The 15,589-nt window shown below is 43.2% G+C and overlaps 1 protein-coding gene across 1 annotated transcript in view; it reads right to left on the bottom strand.

Annotated features, from left to right (window-relative positions):
* Positions 1-15,589, bottom strand: part of LRRC9 (leucine rich repeat containing 9) — a 469,353-nt gene that overhangs the window by 404,647 nt on the left and 49,117 nt on the right. Inside the window, exon 5 of the mRNA XM_030213856.1 lies at positions 3,584-3,647. Within this exon, the coding sequence (XP_030069716.1) occupies positions 3,584-3,647 (64 nt within the window). The remainder of the gene's footprint in view (positions 1-3,583; positions 3,648-15,589) is intronic.

The raw sequence follows: 15,589 nt of genomic DNA, 5'->3' as shown, positions 1-15,589 counted from the left end.
GTAACTTCGTTTTCTACGATGACCAGCAGGGTAGTTGTATTCACACAGCTGGGAATCCCTAGCTACCAGGCTCACTGAAAACAACAGTGCTAGGAATTCAAAACATTGAGGCCTCAAAGTCAAATAACTTGAAACTATTTATATACTTGTTGTGAAGGTGCAGCCTGGAACTGAAGAACACTGAGCCTAGGGGGGTGAATTCTGCAGGACTGTCTAACTGAACCGGCTGTCATGTTGGGTATCCTGCTCAAAGCAGTAATGAGATGCAAAAAGTGTGGACAGAACACCACATCACAGCTTTGCAAACCTCCTCTACAGAGGCTGACCTCAAGTGGGCTACCGAAATTCTCTTAGATGAAGAGGATGCAGTTGGAGGTTGCCAATACAGGGTCTGAATGGTATTAGTATGTTCTTTATGATATATCAGCGACCTCCTCCACATTTTCCCCAAAAAGACTGTCTCCTCAGCAAGGTACATCTGTCAACCTCTCCTGACCACCGGTTCTAAGTCAGAGACACTCAGCCATGAGAGTCTACACATCCCACACTCATGGCAGACAGTCTGATTACAATATCAAAAGAATCTTAACCACTGCTTACTGGTCAACTGGGAAAACTCTGGAGGCCTGCTCCTGCGGGAAAGAATATGCAAGACTACATGTGCTACAAATCAAAGATTGCAAGTAAAGGCTCGTATAGAGCCAGTAGGACTGGATGCAGGCACAAAGCTTTGAGGCCTGAAAAGCCTTCCTCCCAAACAAGTCTAGTGTCTGAGGGGGAGTCAAGGAATGAGTCCTGAAGCTCCTAGCTCATTTGAGGGTGGTTTCAACAACCAGAGAGTGTTCAGGCAATTGTGCCCTCTCAAATCCGGGAGACTTCTGGATATGATACTGTGTATCTAACTTCTTAGGCACAACCCACACTGAGAGGGGAGACTCCCAGTTTTTTCTCTGTGCATTTTTAAGGATAGGGTGCAATGGTACTGTGACCCCTTCCTTAAGAGGGGACTCATAGTCAAGAAGAAATAACATCTCTGCCCTGGGCTCCTCTTCAGTCTTCAACTTAAATGGGATGGCTGAAGTCATCTCCTTGACAAAACCAGTGAAAGAAAGAGACCCTCAGGTGGAGATTTATGTCTCTTTTGAGGTAGGGAGGGATCACAACATACCCCATAAGATTCCTCCTCTTAAAAGCAATGAAGGTCCTTTTCTGAGTTCTATGAGCGGTCCCAGTCAGACTCCTCACCGTACTCAGATAAAGCCAAGTGTGCCTGACGCGGCTCCGTGGAACCATGCCCAGGACCTGAAAAGCAACATGGAACAGCCCTACCCCCAGACTCTGGGGAAGATTCTTCCCCTGATATTGAGAGTGGTAGTGAATGAGTCAATGTTGACAGTGCCGAGGATCTCTCTAGAGGCATGAATGGAGCCTCAGGAAGAATCTATATAAGTAGATAAATGTTGCCATACTGGGACAGACCAAAGGGCCATCAAGCCCAGCATCCTGTTTCCAACAGTGGCCAATCCAGGTTACAAGTACCTGGCAAGATCCCAAAACAGTACAATACATTTTATGTTGCTCATCCTGGAAATAAGCAGTGGACTTTCCCCAAGTCCATCTTAATAATGGTTTATGGCCTTTTCTTTTAGCAAGCTATCCAAACCTTTTTTAAACCCTGCTAAGCTAACTGTTTTTACCACATTCTCTGGAAATGAATTCGCGTTTGATTACACATTGAGTGAAGAAATATTTTCTCTGATTTGTTTTAAATTTACTACTTTATAGCTTCATTGCGTACCCCTAGTCCTAGTATTTTTGGAAAGAGTAAACAAGCGATTCACTTCTACCCAATCTACTCCACTCAGTATTTTATATACCTCTACCATATCTCCCCTCAGCCATATCTTCTCCAAGCTGAAGAGCCCTAGCCATTTTAGCCTTTCCTCGTAGGGATGTCGTCCCATCCCCTTTATCATTTTCATCGCCTTCTCTGTACCTTTTCTAATTCCACTATAGGTTATTTTGAGAAGCGGTGACCAGAATTACAAGCAGTATTCGAGGTGTGGTCGCACCATGGAGTGATACAAAGGCATTATAACATCCTCATTTTTGTTTTACATTCTTTCCTATTAACATCTAATATTCTATTTCCTTTCGTAGCTGCTGCCGCCGCACACTGAGCAGAGGGCTTCAACGTACCATCAACGATGTCACCTAGATCCTTTCCTGATCGACGAGTCCTAATGTGGAACCTTGCATCATGTAACTATAGTTCAGGTTCCTCTTTCCCACATACATCACTTTGCACTTTATCACATTAAACGTCATCTGCCATTTGGATGCCCAGTCTCCCAGTCTCATAAGTTCCTCTTGCGATTTTTCACAATCCTCTTGCAATATAACGACTTTGAATAACTTTGTGTCGTCAGCAAATTTAATTACCTCACTAGTTACTCCCATCTCTAGATCATTTATAAATATGTCAAAAAGCAGCAGTCCCAGCACAGACCCCTGGGGAACCGCACTCTCTACCCTTCTCGATTGAGAATACTATTTAATCCTACTCTCTGTTTTCTTTTAACCAGTTTTTAATCCACAATAGAACACTACTTCCTATTCCATGACTCTCCAATTTCCTCTGGAGTCTTTCAGGACAGATGCTAATACTTCTTGAGCTCTCACTGATGCTCAGAATCACAGTCCTTTGATGCTGACGAGGACGACATCGAATCTGCATGTGCCCTCGATGTCAGGTCCGATGCTGACCAGTCATAGGGCCTGCTTTCAGCACCCGATGTCGAGAGAGGTGGAGACCTCCTCGATGCCGGTGCACTACTGTGTGATAGTCGAATCCTTAGCAACCATCGAGGTCAATGGATTGGCCTTCAAGCAGCCAAAAAGTCTCTCCTGTTGGACCTGCCACACCATCTGTGTCCTCGACTGCATCTGTAAGCAGAGAAAACAAGAATTAGGCTCGTGGTCAGGCCCAAGGCAACCGATGCACAAAGAGTGCAGATCCATCATGGAAAACACCCAATTATATGGGAGCACCTTCTGAAGCCACTGGGGTCTTCTTGGACATCGAGAAAATAATCGTGGCCAAATTAAACTTCTCAATTGGGAACTGTAAAAAGCGTTCAAACCGAGGTCACTGCTCCGGCCTAAGTGGACCTAGCAACTCACGAAAAAGAAAGGGAAGATACGAAAATATACTAAAAAAATTGAAGGGTAACAGAAGAAAATAAAGAGGAAGAATATAATAATTGCAAATAGGACAAAAATACCCGCACAGGAAGGCACTGTTAAAGCAGAGAAAAAAATGCACTGAGAGGAGAACACAATGATGCGTCCTCCCTGCTCTGAGGGAAAACGAAGACTGAAGGACCCACGCTTGTGCGTCAGTTGGGGAGGCACAAGCACATGTGCGGTGGGATGCTGCTAAAAAATGTCTATATTCATCTCGCTAGTCAGCGTCCACACCAGGCTCTGTCAGATGACATCATCCAGCAGTGAGAATACAACTGGTCTGCTTGTCCTCAGACAACAACAATTATACAAAACTTTTAGGTCAGATATTACTTACCAATTTTACTTATCAAATTTCCAGCAAGATTCAGCTCTTTTATATTTTGCAGTGTATGCAATCCCTGTTAAATTAACAAAGAAAAGAATTACTTCAATGGTGTTCTTCAGAATATATTCTGCCATTGTTTTAGATAATCTGTTTTTGCCCTTCACCTCTACAGGCAATCATGAATGAATGAGAATCAGAAGTTACTATAGCTGTTCTTCAGTGAAAAATGTTAAACACAAGATGAAAAATGATCAAGTTAATCATTGCCTAGATAGCGACAGTGAATATCTCCTCAGACCACTGCAGCACTATCCAGGCCGTTAACCAGACAGTGGCATTATTCAATCTGCAAGCCAGTTACCTAAACATGTACCCACTAATTCAATACAAAGTTGCCAAAAATTGTGCACGCAAATTTAGGCATATGCCCAATTTGTGTGCACAATTTAATTGAATGAGCTAATTAGCGCCAATAATTAGCTTTTTAACAAGCTATTGGTACTAATTAGATTTAATTGGCATTTATGCATGATCTGAAAAAGGGGGTGTGGAAATAGGAAGGTCATGGGTATAATGGTGATATGCACCTTATGTTGGCATGTACATTTGTATCATGTTTTAGTTAGTGCAAATGACTATGCCTAAAGTTAGTTGCGATTCCTGGGCGTAAGCACTATTCTATAAACTGCACCTAAATTCAAGCGTGGCTTAAATAACAGCGCTTTTTTCAGTGCCAATTTTTTGGTGCCATATATAGAATATAGCCCATAGTGGATGAATATCGAGGGAGGGTGGGTTAATTTTTCCATTCCTCATTCCTCTCCCCCCCCCCCCCCCCGGATCTCCCCTAAATGCATTCACCCCCTCCCAAAATCCTCCAAAACAGCAGAGTCCTCTAGAAGAACACCCTCAGAAAACTCCCCTCCCAAACAACACCTCCCGAGCATCTACTCTGCTCCCCAAGCCTCCCCCAAGAGCATCTCCCCACCCAAAGAGCCTTGTCAAAAGAACCCCCTCCAAAAGACTCCTCAAGGGCATACCACTAATGTTGAACAGACGTTGCTATATGCAATAAACTACACCTCTGGAGGTGTAATTTACTCTTATGTAATATCTTTGTTATGTTTCACTGGTGATCCTTCTCATATCAAACATAAGTCATCAGTTAGATCTTCCAGCATATAGACTCACCAACACTGCTAACTTTTTCATCACATATCCAATGTGATCTCCTGCTCCCTGGTCTGATCATTACAAATTAACTCTGACACTTAATTAGAATGTATGCATAGCGGTTAATGCTTTGGAAAATAAAAGAACCCTCTGTACAACCATTAGATCAACTATTGTCATCTTCCTTCTCATCTAATTTCTTTCAATTTTGGGATGACATTAGCAGGGCAAAGTTGGATAGAATTGAACCTGAGAAAATGAAACTGAAGTCTTCTAGGAAACCTTCCCCTTGGTTTACAGATGAAATTCTGGAGGCAAAGCAAAAATGTAGGCATCAAGAAAGGATCTGGGCTAAATCTAAATCAAAGGACAACTGGACCACCTGGAGGAGTCTATGCAAGGAATACAATCATGTAATTAGGAAAGCCAAAACTGCTTACTATACAAAATATTTAGGCGACACCAAACTAAGCATTAGGAAGTTACACTTCCTAGTTTAGTCCATGCTCAGACCCCATTCAGTAGCCACGATCAATGTACCTATCTCATCTGCAGAGCAGCTTGCGAGCTATTTTGAGCAGAAAATTATTAAAATTAGAAGCGAACTAAGTGGTATTAATATTTCCTTCACTGACCATCTTAGTTCTGCTCATTGTTTTTCCACTAGGCTCGCTAGCAGATAGGGTTTGGTCATCCTTTTCTCTGCCAACTATTGATTCTGGCAAATTCTCTGTCTCTAAGTACTTTTCTTTGCACTATTTTCATGATGCATGTCCTACTTATCTAATGAAGTCACGCCTGACCTTTTCATTAGTTGTCTTTTGTCTAACCTTTCTTTCATGCTGTCTCAGGGCTTATTCCCTACTGACAAAAGAAAAATAATTTTCACACCCATTCCTAAGAACCCCAAGGCTAGCATGAGCAAAGCATCTAATTATAGGCCAGTGTCCTCCATGCCACTGTTAAGTTAAGGTTATGGAAGGCCTGGTGTCAAGTCAGTTCATGGACTATCTGCAGGCTCATACTATCTTACATAGTACTCAGTCAGGATTTAGACCCTCACATAGTACAGCAACAGTCCTTACCACTCTGATTACCAACTTCAGGACAGACTTAAGACAGGGCAAGAAAATCTTGATCCTACAATTTGATACGTCTAGTGCTTTTGATACAGTGGACCTTGATATTTTATTGGGCCTGATGGATCAGTTTGGCATTTGCGGTGGAGTTCTGCAATGGTTTGCTGGTTTCTTAAAGTCTAGGAAATATTAAGTTACCTGGTTGGCTCTCTTTATGTGGAATCCCCCAGGGTTCCCCACTTTCTCCCATTCTGTTTAACATAACGATGCCCCCCCCCAGGTAGATTTCTAGATTTCCATGGGTTTTAACACCTTTATTTATGCTGATGATTTAACACTTTACTTACCATTTATGGAGAACTTAAATGAAGCCCTGCCTAGAATTAAATCCGGCTTAGATTTGATGGAATCTTGGGCTGCTGCTTTCAAACTGAAGCTAAATAGAAAAAAAAACCAAGTTCCTAATCTGAACTAATTCTGCTCACCCAATGACTAACAAACACTTCTCTATTGATTATGAGTCTTACCATTTTTCTGCTACCTTGAAAATCCTAGGAATAACTATTAACCAGTATTTATCACTTGAAACACTGGTTTCTGTGGTAATTTCTAGTGTCTTTAATTTCCTATAGAGATTAAAAACACTGAGACCTTTCTTTTCAAATTCAGTATTTTGTTCTTTAGTACAATCCTTAGTGTTGTCCAGGTTTAATTATTGTAATGCTCTTTACTCAGGTTTGAAAAATCACTCTTATCAAAAAACTTCAAACAGCCCAGAACATTGCGGCTCGTCTTGTATGCAAAGCCCCTCGGTTTACCAAATCAGCCCCATCAAGCTGCACTGGCTTCCTATGAATGCAAGAGTCACCTTTAAACTGTATGCCCTTGTTTATCAAATTTTGTTCAGCCTTCTACCTGATTATATGCAACACTTGCTGCAATTACCATCACCACTGCCTCAAAGAATAAAACCACCTAAGAACAGATGGTTCACGGTAGGCTCAGGCAGACTTCGTTATGTGACACAGGATCATCCGCCCTCACAAGTGTTGCCCCTACAGAATTCTTTTGCTCCATTACAGCACTGTGATGTTCCTGAAAATAGAACTGAGGCGGAAGAAAAAGCAATGAAGTTGGAACAAAAAGATATAAAGGTACCCAAAGAGAAAAAAACCCCTAATCACTAATGTTGAAACACATACCAGGAATTGTAGATGGAAAGCGATGGCCAGGGGCGTATCTGAGGTTCGGCGGTAGGGGGGGGCAGGGGCTAGAGTGAGGGGGCACATTATAACCCCCCCCCCGGCCGCCGTCCCTCCCCCCCACTGCCGTTAACCCTCCCCCGCCTACCGCCAACCCTTTCCCCGTGGTCACTTACCCCCCGAGGTCCGTTCCTGCCGTTTTTTTTTAATATTACTTCAGCTGGCGGGGGACCCCAACCCCCGCCAGCCCAGCCGAGGTCTTTAACTTCTTCATCCTCGTGCTGTTAAACCTGCAATGCATCCTTCCAGTTGGACGGAGTTTGACGTCGCAGCACGTTGACATCCTGCACGTACGTGCTGCGACGTCAAACTCCGTCTAACTGGAAGGATGCATTGCAGGTTTAACAGCACGAGAATGAAGAAGTTAAAGACCTCAGCTGGGCTGGCGGGGGTTGGGGTCCCCCGCCAGCTGAAGTAATATTTTAAAAAACCGGCAGCAGCGGACCTCGGAGGTAGGTGACCGCGGTAGGCGGGGAAAGGGTTGGCGGTAGGCGGGGGAGGGTTAACGGCGGTAGGGGGGTCCAGGGCGAAATCTGCGGGGGCCCAGGCCCCTGTGCCCCCAAGCAGATACGCCCCTGGCGATGGCCACAAATGCTCGCAGTCTAAGCAATAAAATTCATGACCTTCAAGCCCTGATATTGGAGGCAGACTTAGGCGTAGTTGCAATCACGGAGACATGGCTCAATGGTTCCCATGAATGGGATGCAAACATACCAGGCTATAATATATTTAGGAAGGTCGTAAAGGTGGAGGAGTAGCTCTATATGTGAGAAATGATATCACAGCGACTGAAATGACAGGGACCTGGGGAAAGGAAGAAGCGATATGGATCACCTTAAAAAGAGATGATAGAACCTCTGTCCATGTGGGTATAGTCTACAGACCTCCGACACAATTGGAGGAATTAAAGACCTGATCGCAGATATTCAAAAGTTGGGAAACAAGAGAGAGGTGCTGTTGCTGGGAGATTTCAATCTGCCAGATGTAGATTGGAAGGTTTCATCTGCGGAATAGGAAAGAAGTAAAGAGATTGTGGATGCTTTCCAAAGTGCTCTGCTCAGACAAATGGTGACTGAACCCACGAGGGAGGGAGCGACGCTGGATATGGTGCTCACAAATGGGAATAGTGTGTCAAATGTCCGAGTGGGTGCCCACCTGGGCAGCAGTGACCATCAAACAGTTTGGTTTGATATGACAGCTGAAGTGGAGGGCGGCCACTCAAAACTCAAAGTCCTGGATTTCAAGCGTGTGCTGACTTTAGTAAAATGGGGGAATACCTGAGGAAGCAGCTGGGAGGACATACGAGAAGTGGAAGGACAGTGGTCCAGGCTGAAAGAAGCTATAAATATGGCCACAAACCTTTCTGTAAGGAGAGTAAATAAAAGCAAGAGAAAAAGGTTCTCCAAGCAAGTGGCTGAGAAAATAAAGGCTAAAGAGTTGGCATTCCAGAAATACACAAAAACTCAAGAAGAGGAACACGGGGAGGAATACCGGATGAAACTGAAAGAAGCCAAGAGAGAGATACGTTTGGCGAAAGCGCAAGCGGAAGAACAAATGGCTAGAAATGTAAGGAGGGATGACAAAAATTTCTTCAGGTATATTAGTGAAAGGAGAATGACTAAAAAGGGAACTGTGAGAATAAAAGATACTGCAAACTGCTATGTAGATAATGATGAAGAAAAAGCAAATTTGCTAAATAGATACTTTTGTTCTGTTTTCACAAAAGAAAATCCTGGAGAAGGACCACAATGGACTGGCAAAAGTACATTTGAGAATGGAGTGGATATAGCACTGTTCACGGAAGAGAGTGTGTATGAACAACTTGAAAAGCTAAAGGTGGACAAAGCCATGGGACCAGACGGGATCCACCCCAGGATATTGAGGGAGCTCAGAGAGGTTCTGGCGGGTCCCCTTAAAGATTTGTTTAATAAATCCTTAAAGATGATAGAGTTTCTGAGGGACTGGAGAACGGCAGATGTGGTCCCTCTTCACAAAAGTGGTGATAGGGAAGAAGCTGGAAACTACAGGCCGGTAAGCCTCACTTCGGTTATTGGAAAAGTAATGGAAGCGATGCTGAAGGAAAGGATAGTGAATTTCCTGGAAGCCAATAAGTTGCAAGATCTGAGACAACATGGTTTTACCAAAGGGAAATCGTGCCAAACGAATCTCATTGAATTCTTTGAATGGGTGACCAGAGAATTGAATCATGAACGTGCTACAGACGTAATCTACTTAGAATTCAGCAAAGCTTTTGACATGGTTCCCCACAGGAGGCTCTTAAATAAACTGGACAGGCTGAAGATAGGACCCGAAGTGGTGAACTGGATTAGGTACTGGTTGACGGACAGACGCCAGAGGTGATGGTTAATGGAATTCGCTCAGAAGAGGGAAAGGTGAGTAGTGGAGTGCCTCAGGGATCGGTGCTGGGGCCGATTCTGTTCAATATATTTGTGAGTGACATTGCCGAAGGGTTAGAAGGTAAAGTTTGCCTATTTGGGGATGATACTAAGATTTGTAACAGAGTGGACACCCGGGAGGGAGTGGAAAACATGAAAAAGGATCTGCAGAAGCTAGAAGAATGGTGTAAGGTTTGGCAATTAAAATTTAATGCGAAGAAATGCAAAGTGATGCACTTAGGGGGTAGAAATCCATGAGAGACGTACATGTTAGGCGGTGAGAGTCTGATGATGATTCCATTGGCACAGTCCCTATCTAATCGAGGACTTAACCCGTTCATTTACCCAGATGATGTTACTATCTACATCCCCTTCAGACATGACATGAAAGAAATAGCCAATAAAATCAACGATGGCCTGAACATCATGGATTCCTGGGCAAATTCATTCCAACTGAAACTGAACACTGAAAAAACACACTGCCTCATCCTTACCTCTCAACATAACAAATATAAACACACAACATTAATTATCCCAGGTCACACCCTCCCTATATCAGACAGTTTGAAAATACTCGGTGTCACACTCGACCGCAACCTAACTCTCGAGAGCCAAGTAAACTCTGTAATAAAGAAAATGTTACATGCAATGTGGAAGCTTAAACGACTAAAACCCTTCTTCCCAAGGGAAACCTTTCGATACCTAATACAGTCAATGGTCCTAAGCCATGCAGACTACTGCAATGGAATCTATGTGGGATGCATGGAGCTAACAAAAAAAATCCAGACTGTCCAAAATACAGCAGCCAGATTGATATTCGGCAACACACGCTTCGACAGTGCCAAACCTCTTTGAGAAAAACTGCACTGGCTCCCAATCAAGAAGTGGATCATCTTCAAAATTTGCACTCTGGTCCACAAAATCATATATGGTGTAGTCCCAGGATACATGATAGACCTCATAGATCTACCAACAAGAAACAGAGTCGGTTCCGCTAGATCATATCTAAATCTACACTACCCAAATTGCAAAGGCTTGAAATACAAAACAACTTACGCATCCGGCTTCTCCTACATACAGTGGTGGAAATAAGTATTTGATCCCTTGCTGATTTTGTAAGTTTGCCCACTGACAAAGACATGAGCAGCCCATAATTGAAGGGTAGGTTATTGGTAACAGTGAGAGATAGCACATCACAAATTAAATCCGGAAAATCACATTGTGGAAAGTATATGAATTTATTTGCATTCTGCAGAGGGAAATAAGTATTTAATCCCTCTGGCAAACAAGACCTAATACTTGGTGGCAAAACCCTTGTTGGCAAGCACAGCGGTCAGACGTCTTCTGTAGTTGATGATGAGGTTTGCACACATGTCAGGAGGAATTTTGGTCCACTCCTCTTTGCAGATCATCTCTAAATCATTAAGAGTTCTGGGCTGTCGCTTGGCAACTCGCAGCTTCAGCTCCCTCCATAAGTTTTCAATGGGATTAAGGTCTGGTGACTGGCTAGGCCACTCCATGACCCTAATGTGCTTCTTCCTGAGCCACTCCTTTGTTGCCTTGGCTGTATGTTTTGGGTCATTGTCGTGCTGGAAGACCCAGCCACGACCCATTTTTAAGGCCCTGGCGGAGGGAAGGAGGTTGTCACTCAGAATTGTATGGTACATGGCCCCATCCATTCTCCCATTGATGCGGTGAAGTAGTCCTGTGCCCTTAGCAGAGAAACACCCCCAAAACATAACATTTCCACCTCCATGCTTGACAGTGGGGACGGTGTTCTTTGGGTCATTGGCAGCATTTCTCTTCCTCCAAACACGGCGAGTTGAGTTCATGCCAAAGAGCTCAATTTTTGTCTCATCTGACCACAGCACCTTCTCCCAATCACTCTCGGCATCATCCAGGTGTTCACTGGCAAACTTCAGACGGGCCGTCACATGTGCCTTCCGGAGCAGGGGGACCTTGCGGGCACTGCAGGATTGCAAACCGTTATGTCGTAATGTGTTACCAATGGTTTTCGTGGTGACAGTGGTCCCAGCTGCCTTGAGATCATTGACAAGTTCCCCCCTTGTAGTTGTAGGCTGATTTCTAACCTTCCTCATGATCAAGGATACCCCACGAGGTGAGATTTTGCGTGGAGCCCCAGATCTTTGTCGATTGACAGTCATTTTGTACTTCTTCCATTTTCTTACTATGGCACCAACAGTTGTCTCCTTCTCGCCCAGCGTCTTACTGATGGTTTTGTAGCCCATTCCAGCCTTGTGCAGGTGTATGATCTTGTCCCTGACATCCTTAGACAGCTCCTTGCTCTTGGCCATTTTGTAGAGGTTAGAGTCTGACTGATTCACTGAGTCTGTGGACAGGTGTCTTTCATACAGGTGACCATTGCCGACAGCTGTCTGTCATGCAGGTAACGAGTTGATTTGGAGCATCTACCTGGTCTGTAGGGGCCAGATCTCTTACTGGTTGGTGGGGGATCAAATACTTATTTCCCTCTGCAGAATGCAAATAAATTCATATACTTTCCACAATGTGATTTTCCGGATTTAATTTGTGATGTGCTATCTCTCACTGTTACCAATAACCTACCCTTCAATTATGGGAATCAGCAAGGGATCAAATACTTATTTCCACCACTGTAAGTGCACAACTATGGAATGGCCTCCCAAAAGCTGTGAAGACAATCCATGACCACCTTAGCTTCCAGAAATCACTGAAGACCATCCTGTTCCAAAAGGCATACCCTACTGACCCAACTTACATGCCTGAATCCAGCAACAAAACAAAACCAAAGCCCGTAACGAACACTATATAACGCTTCTCTACGATTCTCCTAATGTATCTGTAACACATGATCCTCTTTGATAACATCATCACTTAGTATCGGTTTTCATTGACGGCGACTAACGCCTCACGGTACTACGTAAGCCACATTGAGCCTGCAAATAGGTGGGAAAATGTGGGGTACAAATGTAACAAATAAATATATAAATATGTACAGACGGGGAGAGGGATCTTGGGGTGATAGTATCTGAGGATCTGAAGGCGACAAAACAGTGTAACAAGGTGGTGGCCGTAGCTAGAAGGTTGCTAGGCTGTATAGAGAGAGGTGTGACCAGCAGAAGAAAGGAGGTGTTGATGCTCCTTTATAAGTCGTTGGTGAGGCCCCACCTGGAGTATTGTGTTCAGTTTTGCAGGCCGTATCTTGCTAAGGATGTAAAAAGAATTGAAGCGGTGCAAAGAAAAGCTACAAGAATGGTATGGGATTTGCGTTACAAGATGTATGAGGAGAGACTTGCTGACCTGAACATGTATACTCTGGAGGAATGGAGAAACAGGGGTGATATGATACAGACGTTCAAATATTTGAAAGGTATTAATCCGCAAACAAACCTTTTCCAGAAATGGGAAGGCGGTAGAACTAGAGGACATGAAATGAGATTGAAGGGGGGCAAGAAAAATGTCAGGAAGTATTTTTTCACAGAGAGAGTGGTGGATACTTGGAATGCCCTCCCGCGGGAGGCGGTGGAGATGAAAATGGTAACGGAATTCAAACATGCGTGGGATAAACATAAAGGAATCCTGTTCACAAGGAATGGATCCTCAGAAGCTTAGCCAAGTTTGGGTGGCGGAGCCGGTGGAGGGAGGCGGGGCTAGTTCTGGGCAGACTTCTACGGTCTGTGCCCTGAAAATGACAGATACAAATGAAGGTAAGGTATAAAGAAAAAGGAGCACATACGAGTTTATCTTGTTGCGCAGATTGGATGGACCGTGCAGGTCTTTTTCTGCCATCATCTACTATGTTACTGTGTAATGGCCACTCTGTGTTGAGAGACTACCTACTCCATTTTCCAAATTGTAAGAATCTCTGTTATAAATCAATTAATGATGCCAGTTTCTCATGCCAAGCTACTAAGCAATGGAATTCTCTCCTAAAGTCAATTAGGCGTGTTTCTGATATCTAAAATTTTATAAAAAGTTGAAAGCATTTTTATTTACTGAATTCCTTGCCACTGTTGACTATTGTAATTCTCCTGCATTAACCTGCCCAATTACCGACAGGTACACACCAACGCTACAAATATAAAAATATTTTCGTAGCGCTGAATACAACAGCACGCTGGGTAACTTCATTTTAAGCGAGTGGTAAGCCCGTGTTGGGCTTACCACCGCTTTGTAAAAGGGCCCTTTAGCTAGTTTGATATTCAAATGAGTCATACCTCTTATTGTTTTTTTTACTTTTGTTTAATCCTTATTATACTTTGCTTTAAAGTTTGACGTAAGCCACACTGAACCTGAACTTGTTTAGGATAATATAGGGTATAAATGCTATGTACAAAAAATAAAATATAAAAAAATAAATATTTGATGCATCAGCAATTAATGTATGGTATTGATCCCCAAGTTAACTGTAATGTGCATTCTTCTCCCATTCCCTTTCTATTATGTGCCCCCAATAAGAATTTCTGCATTATGTGTTTGACATTTCCCCTTTCGAAGATCCCCCTCCCCCAAAGAGCATCCACATCCCTCCAGAAGACCCCCTCGTCCCCAGAAGTTCCCCCCCCCCCCACCCCCACCAAGCCTACTTTAAGGATTCCTTAGTTGTCTATGGTTTACGGAAACTGGAGCCCGCATGGGCAGGAGCAACTGGGTTTCCACCTGCCCATCCTACCCTAGGCCACCAAGGCATCCTTAAAGTACAGCTTGGGGGGGGGGGGGCTTCAGGAGGAAAGAACTTAGGGGACGGGGCAGATGTCTAAATTTCAGGCCATGTAGTCAGCATTAATGTTGCTAATAATTTTGATCTCCATTAACATTTGCACATTAAACAGAAACATTGGGAAGGCAGCGGAGGTTCCTAGCAGTATGGGGGGGCATACATAAACACTATCTCACCAAAGGCGAGAAGTCATATTTTGAATAGGCTTCCTTGGAATCAGTGAAGGGAATCTGAATTTGAGCAATGCTTGGGGAGGGGAGGGGGGAGGTTCTGGGTGATAGGGAAGAAGAGCTTTGGGTTAGGGAGTTTAAGGACAAGTTCTGGTTCTGTTAATAAGGATTTCATATTGACTATATTATCCATGTTTCAATATGTCCCAAGGTGTTACCTTCTGACACAAGGAAGTATCTGGATGATATATGCTAATATCATTATGTATCTGTGGAAGCATAACATACTTGAGAAGGGGGGGATGGTGGGTAAAGGGGGTTGGGAGAAAAGTTGTTAAACCACAAATTTGATGGCTGATTTGCACTTTCATTAACCCTGATGCATGAGAGGTTATTACCGCATTGTTTAAATTTGTTATTGTATGGTTTCTTGCCTTTGTATTTTGTCACCAATAAAAATATTGAAATAAACAGAAACATTAAAAGTGATTTACAAACAGCACAAAAACATTTTTATATTACTATAGACTTGTAGAGTAGCAACCACGTTTGGAAGCGTCACATATCTCAACAAGGACTTTAAAATATCTTAACAGTAAAATGCTTAAATTAGTCACAAGCCTTTGGCAAAGGCCTAAAGGGAGCAAAGCTTTTTTACCTGTTTCAGCTGTACATTCAAAGAATGCCTCAATCCAGCTGACACAAATCAGATAAAATTGGAGGCAAATTTCAGTACACTTCAAGTGGTCAAGGTACTTTTTACACCTATGGATCTTGTAGTGTATTTTGATTGGTACCTACAAGATCTATAAGTACAAAGTGTTTGCATATTTTAAACCACTTTTTCTGAAAAGGAAAGAGCAGCAGCAAAACACTATTTCAAGTATCTTCAGAATTCACACTCAAGCTATGGTCAGGAAAGAAAGGCAGTCCAGTTTAGAAGACCTGCATGGCATATGCATGTGTAAATAGTGGGTCTACCTCTAAGTGTATGACCACAGCACACACAATTTTCAAAGGGACGTGTTCTTGGTGGTGTCTGAGAAATATGCATGTATTTCTGATTTTGAAAAGAAAATACATTTCTACATCAAAAATAATCTGGACATCAGCATTTATATTTGCTTCAAAGCATACATAAAAGTCAGGTAAATAATCATTTGGATCTGGTGTTTAGAGCAGTGATGGGAGACTGTACTACCCTCCACAATACTA

This window comes from Microcaecilia unicolor, chromosome 9 (assembly GCF_901765095.1).
Source record: "Microcaecilia unicolor chromosome 9, aMicUni1.1, whole genome shotgun sequence".
In the NCBI taxonomy this organism is placed as follows: Eukaryota; Metazoa; Chordata; class Amphibia; order Gymnophiona; family Siphonopidae; genus Microcaecilia; species Microcaecilia unicolor.
Note: the sequence above shows the minus strand (reverse complement) of the source record. Positions and strands in the feature narration are given on the sequence as shown.